This window comes from Haemorhous mexicanus, chromosome 20, assembly GCF_027477595.1.
Source record: "Haemorhous mexicanus isolate bHaeMex1 chromosome 20, bHaeMex1.pri, whole genome shotgun sequence".
Lineage (NCBI taxonomy): Eukaryota > Metazoa > Chordata > Aves > Passeriformes > Fringillidae > Haemorhous > Haemorhous mexicanus.
The window spans coordinates 5,789,887-5,804,740 of NC_082360.1; the positions used below are offsets into that span (position 1 = coordinate 5,789,887).

Consider the following 14,854-nt stretch of genomic DNA (forward strand, 5'->3'; position numbering starts at 1 on the left):
ACAGCATGGATAGATCCTGCGGGATTTCCTGCAGGGAGGAAAGGGGCAGCACTGATGCCTTGGTGCAAAGACCAAAATGTCTTCCAGAAACTTAATGCCTAATCAGGTGAGATTAATTTAGACCAGGGCAAGTGTGGAGGAAGCTTGTGACTAAGAAACAGAGAGCCTATCTATGAGATGGGGCTGGAAGAACTTGATTTGTTTGACTTAGCAAAATCAAGGCTGAGAGAAGATGTGCTTTGTCCTCTGTAAATACGTGGGTGAGTAAGGGTTAGGGAAACTAGCCTATGGGGTCACAGAGAGATAAGCAGGCCTGGAGGACCAGAGTGAGGACTCCTGGTTCAATTCCTATGACTCAGCAAATACCTATCTCTAAACATCCCTCCACGGAGCCGTAGCTGGCCCTGCGCCTGCTACAGAGCTTGGTGTCCTGTGCTGACTTCCTCCTGTGTCCCACCGAGGGGTCTGCACCAGAAGATGCTCTTCCTTTCAGCACAACAAACTCAGATTCATTACAGTATCTGTAAAATTGATAAAAGCAGGGCTATGCCTGGAAATTTCCTCTCTGGAGTGTGCAGGGACTTTCAGAAGCTTCTGCCTGGCCCTATGCAAAAACAGGAACCAAAGTGGAAGAGAGAGAGAGAGAGAGAGAGAGAGAGATATCTGTGGCTTTGTGAGCTGGTGTATCACATTTCCCCTCATTGACTTTATCCTGACACGCAAACAAGCCTTAATTAATTCCTCAGGCAAACTTTCCTGATGGGAGAGATGCAGTAACAAGTCCCTCTGCGAGTGGTTGGCATTTAATGTTTGCTTTATAATGTTTGATAATCTAACATTTCTCCACTGGATCCATGACACTCCTCCATGGTTTTGTGTCTTTCTCAGGATGCTGGAGTATTCCCTGGACCTGCAGAATGTCAGCTTCTCAGCCGTCCGCACTGTTCGAGTCCTGCGCCCACTCAGGGCCATTAACAGGGTCCCAAGTAAGTCAGATCTTATTCCTCACTGTTGGGGCCAGCTGTCTGGATCCATGCCCCAAAGATGAGAGGGCAAACCCAGATGCTTTGATTTTACATCATAGCTCAAACGTTTGCCCAAGCCTTGCAGTGCTGGGTCCTACCACCACTGGGTTCCTTTTGACATCTGTGGCATCAGAGATGAGTCAATAAGGTATCTAGGGCTGTCTTCAGACACCTTCCCTTCTCATCTGAAGAGGGTCTGAGGAGGCTGCTAAAGGGCTGCAGGTGATAGGGATTGACTGAGCCAACAGCCTTTGCCAGGCAGTACAGGCAGTGGGGTCTGAGCCATGCTGGTCCCACCCTCCCTGGGATACTCCATCCTTCCCTGGAGAAATTGGGGTGAGGAAGTCTTGTTGTGCCTGAAGATAGCCCCCTGGGAGGTGCTGAAGATCTCAGAGCTGGTCCTTACAGCCCAAACCCCCAGCATCTCCAAAGCAGACCTGGGTGGGATGGGCAGTGACTCTTCAGTTTTGGTGTATCAGGTCATGGACAAGGGTGTCAGCCCTGCTTTAAGCAGCAGTGGATGGCATTGCCTGCTGCTGTATGGCAGCCCAGCCCCACATGGCACTGGCCATCACAAACCCTCCCACTGCCCCATGCTGGGCAAATCCCAGTGCTCCATGAGAGACACTGAGCACAGTCCCTCTCAGGTGCTGTGTGGATCAGGTATGGTAAGTATAAGTACAACTGCACCAGAAGCATCCTTTTCCTGGTCCAACAATCCTGGTCATCAAATCCAGTACTGTTTTAGCCAAATTAAATCCAAGCCTGCACTCCCCTATCTGAACTGGCCCAATGCATTGATAAGAACTAATCAGCTTCAGTTCTCTGTACTGATGCTGGAGGTGCCTGGGATCTATTTATTTTCTGGCTCCTGACTCTTGAACTTAATCTGGCTGTGATGCTGATGTTTCAATCATTACAGAAGCTTCAGAATCCTGTTTGCAGTGCTTGGTTCTTTTTTTTTTTAATCCCCACTGCTGAACTGGTGGACAGCTGAATTTATCCACCACTGTCTAACTGGGGATGTAATTCACTTAATGTGTTTTGAAATCCTGGGTAATTTATCTTGTCTTCTCTGCAATGTAGTTACAGTGGGATAGAAATGCAAGGTAGGAAAAATAAAAAATGAGCTTTGTTTGATGATCAATGCAATAACCACAGAAAGTAATTTTAGTTAATTAGGAGTTGATGCAAGGTGGTTGTTCCCGGTAAAGGAGTAGAAGAAAAACCCTGAGAGAGGAGGTGACAGCATCAGGATAAGAGAAAAAAGTCTTCCTGAAGTATCAAAGTAAAGGCTGCAACAGTAAAGCTTTCTTTAGATAAAAGCCAATATAAGCAAGTGAGTGAGTGCAGAACATGGGGAAAGAGAGTGAGAGATGAGCAGAATATTACACAGTTGTCAGATGAAATAAATTTTTTGTGTGTAAATGTCAAGTTGAAGTCACCATCAATTTGTCGTTGTTACAGAACTGGCTGTTCCTGAACTTGTGAGAATTAACTGCCAGAGAGAGTCCTGTATTTTAAGGAAGAGAGGGCATTTAGGGTAGATGAGGGGAAATAGGGAGGGAAGGAAATTTTGAAATATACTGAGTGGAGAAAGAAATACAATTGAGCAAAAGAGAACATCAGAATTTAATCTGAGTAAAGAAGGGAAACATAATTGCTAGAAAACTTCAGAGTAGAGGACTTGAGGAGCAGGGAAGGTAGGTCTGGTGTCCAGGAGCGAGGCATGAATGAAAGGGGTTGTTCCAGAGGCTTTGGGGGGAAGCTAAAGGGGATGGGAAGCTGTGACTGCTCACAAGCCACATGTGGGTGATGAGGATAGCAGGAAAATAATAGAAGGAAATGCAAGTGTAAAAGTATCAGTGGAAAGGAAAAGGTCAGGAGGACACAGCTGGAGCAAGAAAATTCAACGTAAACTTCTCCCCTTTGCCTCAGGTATGCGCATCCTGGTGACACTGCTTTTGGACACGCTGCCCATGCTGGGGAACGTCCTCCTCCTCTGTTTCTTTGTCTTCTTCATCTTCGGCATTGTGGGAGTCCAGCTGTGGGCAGGTTTACTCAGGAACCGCTGCTTCCTCCCTGAGAACTTCAGCATGTGAGTCTGTGTGGGCAGCACCAGTGTCTCTCCAGCTTGAGGGAGGCTGTCCCTCCAGGATCTCCTCTGTAAAAAAGCTCTTCTCTTCTGTAAATGCTCCCTGCTCCTAAATGCCACCATCAATCCTGCTTGGGCACACACAGCGGGTACAGAGCAAGCTGTGACAATTTGCCATTTGCATTTGCAGGCTGTCCCTAACTCTCAGGTGGCACTTGGGAACCTCTCTGATTCCTAAAAGCCTCCAAAAACCCCTCTGAGAATGGGAGTTCAGGCTTTCTAAATTCAGCATCTCATTAATGTGTGACCTTTTCTGTGTGAAGATGCCCAGGTTTGAATCCCCTCCAGTGGCTGGTGGTGTTTGTTGTCACAACATTTGTAGTCCCATTTAAACCCCAGGAAAAGCTAATGGCACTACTGTGCATTTTTGATGCTAGATAATTTTCAGCCTCAGAGCAAGAGATAGTTCTTATCCCAAAGTATTAATTTTTACAGATCCCTGAATTTAAGGCTAAAAGAATTGTTGTGATCAGTTTGCTGGCTTGGTGTAGCACTGTTTGGACAGTGGTTGAAATACGTGGTAGCTGACAGCCTCTTTCAGGGTTTCCATGCCTGTTCTACCTACCTACTTTTTTCCATCACCTCCATCCCGTCAAATGCTTGGAGAAAGGCAGGTGACTGCAAACTCTTGATGGCTCTGCCAAGTTCTGCCATGCTGGTTAACTTTCAGTGAATTGCTGACTCCTCAGGGATCTGGCTGGATTCCCACCTGGATGGAGGAATCTTACAAGCTCAAAGCCTCTTTTCTGTACATGGCAGGACCATATTGCTTCTGCTGCTGTAGACAGACTGGCACCAGGCACCTTCCAACCTCTCCCACCCACCTCCTAATCAACTCCCACCCCTCTGGCAGGTCATGCCCTCAAAGGGTGGCTGGAAGTGGCATTACCAGGACATGTCCCTGTTAAGTAAATGTCAGCAGAGCAGGGGGACAGCCTCACCACTGAGTAAATCCAATGGTGCCACACGTTTGGGTGCTGTTTAATTGAGCCAGAATTCCAGGGCTTTAGATAGGCTTTGAAGGGTATTACAGGCAATTCTGCAGGAATTAACCAGGCTGAACTAGGCTTAAACATTTCTTTGCAAGCTTTAGTGGGAGTCCTGGCAGCATTAAGGAGATAGTGTGTGCAGAGCAAGGAGCCAGTTTCTGACTGGCCATGGATTGTTTCATCTCCAGGAAGAATATTTTTGCTTGGGTTGCTGTGGTAAGGCCACCCTCAGAGAGAATTTAGACCTTACCTGTGGGCTGAACTGACACGATGAAATGCAGATGAAGTCCCTGTCTCTGATTTTTAGGAATCTTGGGAGGTCCTTGTACATAGAGTCTCCCTAAGCAATTCTCAGCATCTCCAGAATTACAGAACATACAGGAGCTTAAAATGACTGATTTCCATCTTACTGCAGCAAAGATATTTCAGAGAAACCATTTCATGCTGAATCCTTCTCTTAGTCTCCTAAAGTCAAAGCCAGAGTGCTTCCAGAGGGAGTAACTTTTAACAATGCCATCAAAGGGATTGCCAACCAAGGGGCTGAATGCCCTGCCTCAGTTTATCAAAACCCAGTTAAGGACATCAGTTCACCCTGTGGAGCTGCAGGAAGTCCAAGGGGATTTCTTCTTTAAAAAATAGTTTTAAGATCCGAAAAAGCAGATATTAGACTTCTGTGCTGTTACAGCTGTCTCTTTGCCCGATTGCTTGCCATAAGTGTGAAAACCCCAGCCTTGTCTGGACTCTTTCAGCCCCTACACGGTTGATTTGGAACGGTACTACCAGACAGAGAATGAAGATGAAAATCCCTTCATCTGCTCCCAGCCCCGGGAGAATGGGATGCGCTACTGTCGGAGTATCCCAACACGGAGGGAAGAGGGTCTGGAGTGCACTCTCGATTATTATTCCTACAATGACACCACCAACACATCTTGTGTGAACTGGAACCAGTACTACACCAACTGCTCTGCTGGGGAGCACAACCCCTTCAAGGGAGCCATCAACTTTGATAACATTGGCTATGCCTGGATTGCGATATTTCAGGTGAGCCCTGTCTGCCAGTTGTCACAAGGTGGGCAAACAGGAGGTCCTGCCCCCAAAATGTTTCCAGGGGCTGTGTAATTGCACTCCTGGGGGCTGTTTTGTACTAGTGAGCACCTACATAGTAGTGCACAGGTGCTCAAAGTGCTAGGGATATAATATTCCTGTTTTGAGAATGTCTCCACCTCACATGCATGGACAAAACCCTGTGGGTGCGCAGTCTGATGATGTTGGTGTGGGGCAGAGCCTAGAGACTGCTCTTCTTTCTGCAAAATACACTAGAGGCCCTTAAGTCCAGATGGAAAGGGGCTAGATTCAGCCTGAGCAACTGGTAACATGGCTATTGGCATTGGGAGGAGTAGGAGCTGGTTCCTCAGCATCTTGTACTGCACCAAGACCTACTATGGGGCGTCAGACATGACCCAGCCAGAAGAAACATTCCCTGTGCACTTTGTTGTAACTAAGCCTTCAGGAGTTTGTTTTCCCTTCCTGTCTTCACCAGGTCATCACGTTGGAAGGCTGGGTGGACATAATGTACTTTGTCATGGATGCACACTCCTTCTACAACTTCATCTACTTCATCCTCCTGATCATTGTGAGTGGCCTTAGGGGAGCAGGGGGCATCCTCCTGGCATTTGGAGAGAGCAGAGTGGAATCACCCAGAGGAACAGGGCAGACGATACAGTGAATATAAAAGCTGAAGTAGCAACCAGCCTGCTGGGAGAAACGCAGCTTCCCTATGGAATTGTGCTGCACCTGCATTTAGCTGCAAACATGAGGAAGGAAAGAGATGTGCTCAAGCAGTGGTAGATACACTTCTGTTGTTGCTGCTGCTTCTACTACTTTTCTCCTCATGCTCCAGGCTTCTCTCTCTTGCTTACCCCCTTGAGTTTAAGTTTTAAAGTAGGCAAATTTCACCTGGCCAGTTTTTGAGTGCTAGAAAGGAAAGAGGCTGCCCAAAAATTCCCCCTCATTGCAGAAGCCTGGGTCCTTGGTGCCATGGGGATATTACGGGAAAACAGTCCCAAACTTCAGAGAGCACATTAAGAAAGGAGGGAAGAGATTACTGCCCACAGCCCACCCACACTTCACAGCATCATCTGAGACCACCCACAAAGGAACCAACAAAGAGTTTCTGTGGGGTGGGCTCCATGATGGGCTTCATCTATGCAAGCAGAATTGTCTACAGTGACTGGCTGAGCTCGTTGTCTAGACTCCCTTTATCGTCAAGGGAGAAAATAGGTGCTTTAAGGGGTGATTCATCTCCTCTGAAGGTAGACATCCAAAATAAATTAGATGCATTGCAGACTTGATGCGCCTATTTCTCTCTTGACTCTAAAGGATCATTAGGTGCCTCACTCAGATGTAGCTAAGTGAGATGAGTTCTTGTCTTGCTAGACAATTGGTCTAAGTCCAGAAAAATAGCTGCACATTGTTAGTTAGGTCATTGTGGGGATTTCTGCTCCTCATCAAACCAGGACTCAAACCCTGACGAGAAAGTAGATGGTTGTTTAGTCCACTATGCCATTTTTTTTCTGTTAGCTTCCCCAAGAGAGAAACAAACCCTTGCTCTCAGCTTCCCAAAGATGACAAAGAGGAAGAGCAAGCAGTACTTTTCCAGTTGCCGTGTGAGCAACATTAGCAGTTTGTGATAGCCCATTAGCATGTCAGTAATTCCCTGTGACCCAGGCTGGGCTCTGCAGAAGGCAGAAACCCTGGTTGGAAAGAAAATCTCCAAGCTGTGGGTACGGGCTGCTGATGCCCTTGCGTAACAGTCACCCGCAAATCCCATTAGCAGGGGAAAGGGATCTGCTCGCAAGCTGCCCACACACTGGCAGAAAAACACTCCTATCAGGAAGGTGCAGTGCATTCATCATAATGTCACTAATTGTGATAATTACAACTGCTGTCTGTGGAGAGAGAAAAACACCATCTTAAAAGAGCAAGAGATTTTTGTCAAAATAATCTTGTCTTTGATCTCTGACGTCCTCCATGGAGGACTGGCGTGGGAGTCCCTGCAGTGGGAGCCTGGGGGGTGAGTCAGCCCAGCCAGTGGTCCCTACTGGGTGACACAGGGGGTGGGGTTGGCTGGGGTTTGCCACTCTTTGTCCCCGGCAGATCTGTGGGGTGCCACGGCCACAGTGAGGTGCCTGATGTCCCCTGTCCCCTTAGGTGGGCTCCTTCTTCATGATCAACCTGTGCCTGGTAGTGATAGCGACACAGTTCTCTGAGACGAAGCAGCGCGAGAGCCAGCTGATGAAGGAGCAGCGCGTGCGCTACCTGTCCAACGCCAGCACCCTTGCCAGTTTCTCAGAGCCAGGAAGCTGCTATGATGAGCTCCTCAAGTACCTGGTTTATATTGTCCGGAAGGGCAGCAAGCAGCTGGTGAAGGCCTACAGGGCAGCAGGCGTGAAAATGGGCTTCCTCAGCAGCCCCACTAGCAAGGCGAGGGCGGAGCGGCACAGCCGGAAGTGCCGGCGCAGGAAGAGATCCTCTGTGCACCACCTCATCCACCACCACCATCACCACCACCACCACTACCACCTAGGCAACGGGAACCTGCGAGCGCCCCGTGCCAGCCCGGAGATCAGCGATGTGGAGACCAGCTCGCTCCACAACGGGACCAACCGGCTGATGCTCCCTCCCTCAGCACCCAATTCCCTGGGGGCCCCCAGTGCCTCTCCCAGCAACACTGAGTCCGTGCACAGCATTTACCATGCTGACTGTCACTTTGAGCCGGTGCGCTGCCGGTCATCCCTGACACAGCCAAGCCTTGGCTTGCCAAGCCAAGAAGGGATCCCCAAGAACATAGTGGGCAGCAAGGTGTACCCCACAGTGCATTCCAGCACCTCCCATGAGATGCTGAAAGAGAAGAACCTGGGGGAAGCGGCGGTGAGTGCTGGGAGCAGCACCTTGACAAGCCTCAACATCCCGCCCGGGCCATACAGCACCATGCACAAGCTGCTGGAGACACAGAGCACAGGTGAGCTGGGGTTGGATCTACATCTGGGGCTGCTTTCCAGAAATACAATTTTTGTCCTAATTTTTTTATCTCTCTGAATTTTTGCAGGGTTCTTCTCAGTCCATGTTACAGAGAAAGGCGATGGCTTTCATGGTGAGATGACTAGGAATTTTATGACCTACCTAATGCCTCTTATAGCCAAATTTAGGAGAGAGGTTTCAACCTCCCAGACTTCATATCTACAATAATCCAAGGCACATGAGGGTTTTCAGTGAATCCATTTTCTTTGCAATTCTCATCTTAAAGATTAGAAGAAGAGTACAAGAGAGCTGGAGAGGGACTTTGACAAGGACATGTAGTGACAGGAAGGAGGGAATGGCTTTAAACTTTGCAGAGGGTGGATTTAGATTAAATGTTAGGACAAAATTCCATTATTTCCCTCCACTCCTAAACCATTTACAGGGAGCATTTCCCAAGTCCTGTACTCCTAAAATCAGCTAGAGCTTGCAGGTGGACACCTTCCAGATCTGGGTCCTATCACGTGCCTGAGTACTGTGTAGCTCTGCTCCTGTGGGACACAAGGCTCATGGAGATTGAGTGTCTGCTTTGTGTGAGTGCTCAGGGACAATCACAGATGCCTAGTATTAAAAATCTGTGATTTGCTCAGGAAGCCTGTAAGAGTCAGACACTGAATGCATCTTTCTTGGATCAGGGATTTCATCTCTTCACTCCAAGAAAGTGAAGATATTTTTCTTTTCCCCTCCACATCCTGAAGTTTGGGAGTTCAAGCCAGTCTAGTCCAAACACTCAGCCTTCAAGAAGTGTTTCTGGCCAAGATTTCCAAGGCAGTCAGTGCCTTTTCCATCCCACTGCAATGGCATTGACCTTTCCAGCCACGAGCTGAGCAGGGAAGAGACCAAATCCTGCCCCCAGCCCAGTGCTGCTCAGAAACTAAACACACAGAACTGGGCTCTGAGTTGGTTTAGCACAGGGTTTGCACTCTAGCTGCTGGGTGCTGCCATGCAGGAGTCAGGTGCATGCATTGCCTTTCTCCTCGCTGCCAGCTGGTGGGAATTTTGGGGAATATCCCCCTGGTATTTCACCCAGGATACACCTGGCAGCCGCCACCGAGGCCAACGTGTGGAGAGGGAAGCTAGTGGATTTGGAGCATCAGCAGAGGAAGCAGGAAAGAAGGCTGCTAACAGTCCTCCCAATAATTACAGCCGGGAGCCTGCCAAGACTGGGGGAAAGTATTGCTTCCTCCTTCCTGTAATGGCTAGAGATGTAATGAGGTGTGCTCAGGGTCCATGGCTGGGGTGGTATTGGTCTGGGGACAGCAAAGAGAGCTTCATAAACAGAGAGAAGGCACTTGGGGAGCCCAGGTTTTAACCCAGCAGAAGCCCTTTCCCCATTAGGAAATACCTGTCATGTCAGAGGCAAAGGCTTGGTGCTAACAGGGAGTGGGGTTTACTTCCTGCAGCCCCCAGTCCCAGCTGATGAGTTGCCTTTTCCCTGCTCTGCTGGCATTTCAGGTCCCTGCCAAAGCTCTTGCAAGATTTCCAGCCCCTGCACCAAGCTGGATGCTGGCTCATGCAGCCCCGAGAGCTGCCCTTACTGCCTCACAGCGCTGGCGGGCGAGGCCGAGCTGTCGGACAATGAGACAGCCGACTCAGACAGTGAAGGGGTCTACGAGTTCACACAGGATGCCCACTACAGTGACCAGCGGGACCCACAAAGGGGCAGAGCCCGGGCCAGGAGAGCCCATCTGGTGCTAGCCTTCTGGCATGTGGTGTGTGAGACTTTCCAGAAGATCGTGGACAGCAAATATTTTGGCCGTGGGATCATGGTGGCCATTCTCATTAACACACTCAGCATGGGGATCGAGTACCATGAGCAGGTGAGTGCTGTCCTGGCAACTCCTGGTGCAGAGGGGTTGCAGGTGGAGTTATGAGTCCGAATTCAGCTGCTGGTGGGATGGTTTGGGGTGAGAGGCATTAAAATGCTCTGGGAAGGGTCCCAGAATGGAATAAGGCAGGCTTTTTCCTCTGAGCATGCTTCCAGGTTGCAGCAATCACCTTGGCTGGTACCTGGCTATGTGAGCTCCTGCATCGTAGCCCTACCAGGGATGGCCAGCACCATGCTGAGACCACTGTCCCCTGGGCAGCACCAGGTGGTGCTGGGGTCTGTGCTGAGGGAACCAGGGAGATGAGGCAGTCCTTTGCCACCAGGTCACTGTGAGCCTGGCAGTGCTTGAGGTGCTGTGGGCTCTGTGGACTCTGGGGTAAGTGCAGCTGCAGGCAGGGAATTCTATTGCATTTGCACACCTTGGAGAGGAGGTAAAAAATGGCTTTGCCTCCTCAGCGAATGCTCCAGCAGCAGCATGATGAGTCCAAAATAGACTCATCACTGGCTATTCCTTTGCTCAATTATCTGAGTCCTTGCAGGCAAGAGAGTGTCTGTGCTCCAGCCTCTCAGTGCTTGTCACCTAGCAGAGCTTTCCCTATATATAGTCATTAAGAAAAGGAGTTGCCACATTCCTCTTGAAACATCTCCATGATGTTCTGTGACAAGAACTCTGCTTTCAGAGGCTTTGCATGCTGTGGCCTTGCATGAGTTTTGTGGCTGCTGCTGGGGCCTGCCTGGCATGGTGCCCTTGATCCTGCCTCAAGCATGTGTCTTGGGGCTGCAGGTGCATGCTTCCTTTGAGGTGAAGAGTTTATCAGTGGGGATGCAGGGATGCTGCAAAACCTTGTTACAAACCCCTCCCATTCTTGAGAGCTCCCAGCATGTTGTTTCTCCTGGGATGTCAGAGCTCTGTGCTCCCAGAAAGACACAGCCACCCCTGTGCCAGCACCAGTCTTGGCTGAGAAGCTCGTTGCATCTCATGTCGTGACTCCCCTTTTCTCCCTTTCTGGCATGTTTCATGTTTGCTGGGTTGCATACAGAGGTGTTTCTCCCCCAGCTCCCAGTGGAAGCAGTGGTGGCTGTGGATCAACTCCCAATTCCCCTGTCATCCTGTGGCATTAATGCCTCAGTGACCAAGTGCCAGGGAGATGTGGCTGTGCTCAATGTGTCCCTTCCAGCCAGCACCTTCCCCCTGATGCCCTGATGCAGTCTTGCTGGCTAGGTCTTGTTTTCAGTACACAATAAACAGTGGTGCACTCCAAAATCCTGCTGGTTTCACCTTCATTTGCTGCCCTTGGTGGGAGCTCTGCAGGGAAGCTTGAGTGATTCTACCTTTATGTAATAATCTTGGGAAGATTATCCCAAAGAAGCTGGGAGGAGGTGGTTCACAAAAACCAATAAACACTTTTATTCCTCCCTTGGCTGACGAGTGAAAACGGATCCACGGCATCTTTGCTGTGACTGCCCAAGGGGCAGATGGTCAAAGCTTGTTGCTCTTTACCAGGAGCATTTTTGGGAGATGCTGGTGTGGGCTCCCATGTTGGGGGACCACCCCACTGGGGATGGGGGGCTGAGTAAGCTCCCATCATCAAACACCTTAAGTGCAACACAACTCCTTAATTCTTTGCCTTGGGAAAAGCAGGGCAGGAGGTTTCTGGTTTCTGCCCTGGCGAGTGGTGAGTCCCAGCAAACATCTGGATGACAAGAGGCAGATTTTTGTGTGGTTTTTGGGTAACAAGGGTGAAGGGAGCTGATAAGTGTGGGGGGACTCCAGACACTGTGGGTGGTTGCTTTCTTTAATGGTATGTTGAAGCTACTACGGTTGCAGATTCCTTTCTCCCAGGCATTTGGAGGGAATAGCAGAGCTTGTTTTTATTAGTTGATCTTCTCAAAGTGGTGGCAGAGAACAGAGAGGTGTTTCTTTGTAATCTCGTAAGGCTTAGAGTTGGCAATTTCATAATCTGACAGTTCTGAGAGCAGGAATTAGAGGGGCAAAATGCTGGACCAGGCCTTCCTGCAGAGATTATTAACACTGAAACATGATTTTTTTCTTTTGGAAGAGCCATTCCTAAAAGTGTGAGGGATTAACCATGTCAAATTTATCTTTACTGACTGATGTTTGCAAAGATGTGAGGGCACTTGAAGAGTACTTGACTCTATGACTTTCTATATTAAGCTCTCTGCTTATTTAGACACTATTTACCTCTTGGGCTTTCCACATGCTGCCCTGGGTACAGTGGGCTATATTAGGGTAAATATTTTAAGGGCCTATTTTAAGGTGTCACGTCAAAACCTTGTGTTGTTTAGAGGCCCCTTGGCAGAGGGGCTGCTCCTCTCTGAGAGGAAGGACAGGCTGGAGGTTACTCAAAAAAGGAAGGAGGAAGATGCCCACCCATCTGCCCCCAGCAATGCTGGGTGGGATTCAGCAGCTCTGGAACCACCAGACCATCCTGGACTTCAAGACAAGAGCTGGTGAGCTGAGCTCCTCATAAAAGCCAGGGAGAGAAGTTTGCTCCTCTGGAGGTTTGGCATCTCAGCTTGGGACAGGCAGCTTGGAGGGACCTGAAAAAATCTTTTAGCCCCTTGTTTAACAGACAAGGCAACCAGAGTAGGCCTGATTGGGATATTTAAGATGACAGCAGTTCTCTGAAGGCACATACAAATTAGTGGCAATTGGGAGTGTGTTGAAAACACTGGCCCCCACCTCTGACTGTTTATTTGGATTCACCCATCTGTCAACCTGGCCAGACTGAGTACCCGTGGCCAGGGCTGCTGGATGAACCTCCTCTTCCATCCGAAGTTCTTTTCCATAGGCCACCTTCCACAGTAAATTGTCAACACACATTTTACCATCACATGGCTGGGGCTTCAAGAGCTGGCTTTCCTCTAGGCTCCTTCTGACATGAGCTGACTGACTTTCTCACTCAATACCAGGTTGTTTCCACATAGTTCCTGCGCATGCCTGAGCTGTAGGGTACACCTGACTGGTTGTAATTCTATTTCCTCCACACCCCACCCATCCAAAACCGACTCCTGCTGTTCTTCTGACTCTAGGTGCAGTGGGAGGGAGGCAGCGCAGTGTGAGGTGCTCACAGCACTTGCCACGTTGCAGCTGCTGGGAAGCAGTGTGAAATTTTCCATCAGGGAAATGACAACCAGATTGCCACAGATTATTAATGTGGCTGCTAAATAGCTTGTTTTTCTATGGAGATGAAGCAAAATGCAGGTAGAAACTATTAGCTTTGGGTAGAGGAATATAAATGTGATTTAAAGGTAGACTCAGGGGGATTGATTCGCCTTAAGGAAGCTGAGCCTCTGCAGCACTGTGGGTTCAAACAGCTGTGGCTTAGCAAAAGATTGTTCTGCCATAGAGCAGGAGTAAAATGTGCTGCTAAACCAGAGGGTTTCTGTGCTGCTTTCCCCCCAGCCCTGGCTGTAAGCCAGGCTCTGTTCCATAATGTGCTGCTTTTATTTTCCTTTTTTAACTCCAACTCCTTTCTTGGAGTGAAAAGCAAAGGCTTTGGTATGAGGCGTGATGTTGGACTCCTCAGTAGGGGAAAGAATTCGGCAAGGGCTTCCTTGAAGAAGGGCTTTGGGGGTTTTGTTTTTGTTTTTAAAATCTGGTTCACATTGAGATTCCTGGCTGTTCTGAGTTTCCTTGTCTGAACTCTCATTGTATGAACTATACCCTACATGTTCTTTTGTTTAAATAGCACTTGAATTTCAGCCGCCGTCTCTGCAGTGTTTTGCCATTGTAAACATAACAAGAAAGAGACTGGAGAGTCCTTCACTGGCCTCCCCAAAGCTGCAATGGGTTCAAATCCCTGCCTGGGTCTTGTGTGGACTTGGATCTAGATTGATCCAAAACCCTGGTGTCTCTGAAAGGAAGAAAGAATTGGTTCAGACCTGTTGGGAGCCTTTTGTTGATTTTTAAGATCAAATTGGAGAGGTGACAAGGTTGAATGACTGTCTGGGACAGCACCCAAGGAGAAAAGCTCAGTATCCATGGGAGGCAGTTCTTCAAGGAAGTGGGATGAGGCAATGCCTGACATGTCCCCAGCATGAGTGCAGCCATTGGAGGGACCCCCCCACTACAGCAGCGTGTTGTAGGGATCCACAAAGCCACAGTGTCTGAAGCCAAGGTGGGCAAACTCCTTCTTCAGGAGACAGGAGGAGCCTAAGCCCATGGCAGCATCTCAAGCTGAATTCCTGGTACATCCTGCTGCAGGGGAGAAAGCAGGGTACAGATGATGTAGAGTTTTCACTGATAACATTACAATCTAATAGCTGCTGCAGCATGGAAATATCAACCATCTGTGCCAAGGAGTCAAAGGAAACCTTGCTGGCAAAATGCATTAAAGTATCTATTTATGCAAACAGTCAAGGCTTGAGAACAAGAGGGTTGTCTTAATCAGCATCATAGAACATTACATTTTTAGATATGCAGTATGATGGAGAGGGGAGGTGAACGGTTAGAAAACCTGCCAGCATGGAGCAACCATTAGGCTGCAGGTTCAAGTATTAATAATAGTCACCCAAATGGTATTTATGTACTTCTGCTTCTGCCTGAATTCAATGTGCAGGGAAGAAGGTAAATGGAAATTATTAGCTGTCATAACACCCACTGATTGATTTCTCCATGTGGGAGGAAAATTGGATTTTTCCATGGAGAAATGGTGTAAGGGAACAGGGCAGTGGGGATGTAACAGGTTGGTGCCCCAGGTCTCAGGGTGCTTGTGTGTCCAAAGTTCTGGGCAGACTGGAGAGTAGCAGGTCTGGA

At 48.8% G+C, this 14,854-nt stretch overlaps 1 protein-coding gene across 3 annotated transcripts in view; it reads left to right on the forward strand.

Annotated features, from left to right (window-relative positions):
* CACNA1G (calcium voltage-gated channel subunit alpha1 G) overlaps positions 1 to 14,854 on the forward strand; it is a 148,625-nt gene that overhangs the window by 56,930 nt on the left and 76,841 nt on the right. For all 3 annotated transcript variants that reach the window (XM_059864663.1, XM_059864660.1, XM_059864661.1), the window contains exons 4-10: positions 889 to 986; positions 2,964 to 3,123; positions 4,919 to 5,210; positions 5,710 to 5,802; positions 7,380 to 8,190; positions 8,278 to 8,322; positions 9,702 to 10,066. In XM_059864663.1, coding sequence (XP_059720646.1) covers positions 889 to 986; positions 2,964 to 3,123; positions 4,919 to 5,210; positions 5,710 to 5,802; positions 7,380 to 8,190; positions 8,278 to 8,322; positions 9,702 to 10,066 — 1,864 coding nt within the window. The remainder of the gene's footprint in view (positions 1 to 888; positions 987 to 2,963; positions 3,124 to 4,918; positions 5,211 to 5,709; positions 5,803 to 7,379; positions 8,191 to 8,277; positions 8,323 to 9,701; positions 10,067 to 14,854) is intronic.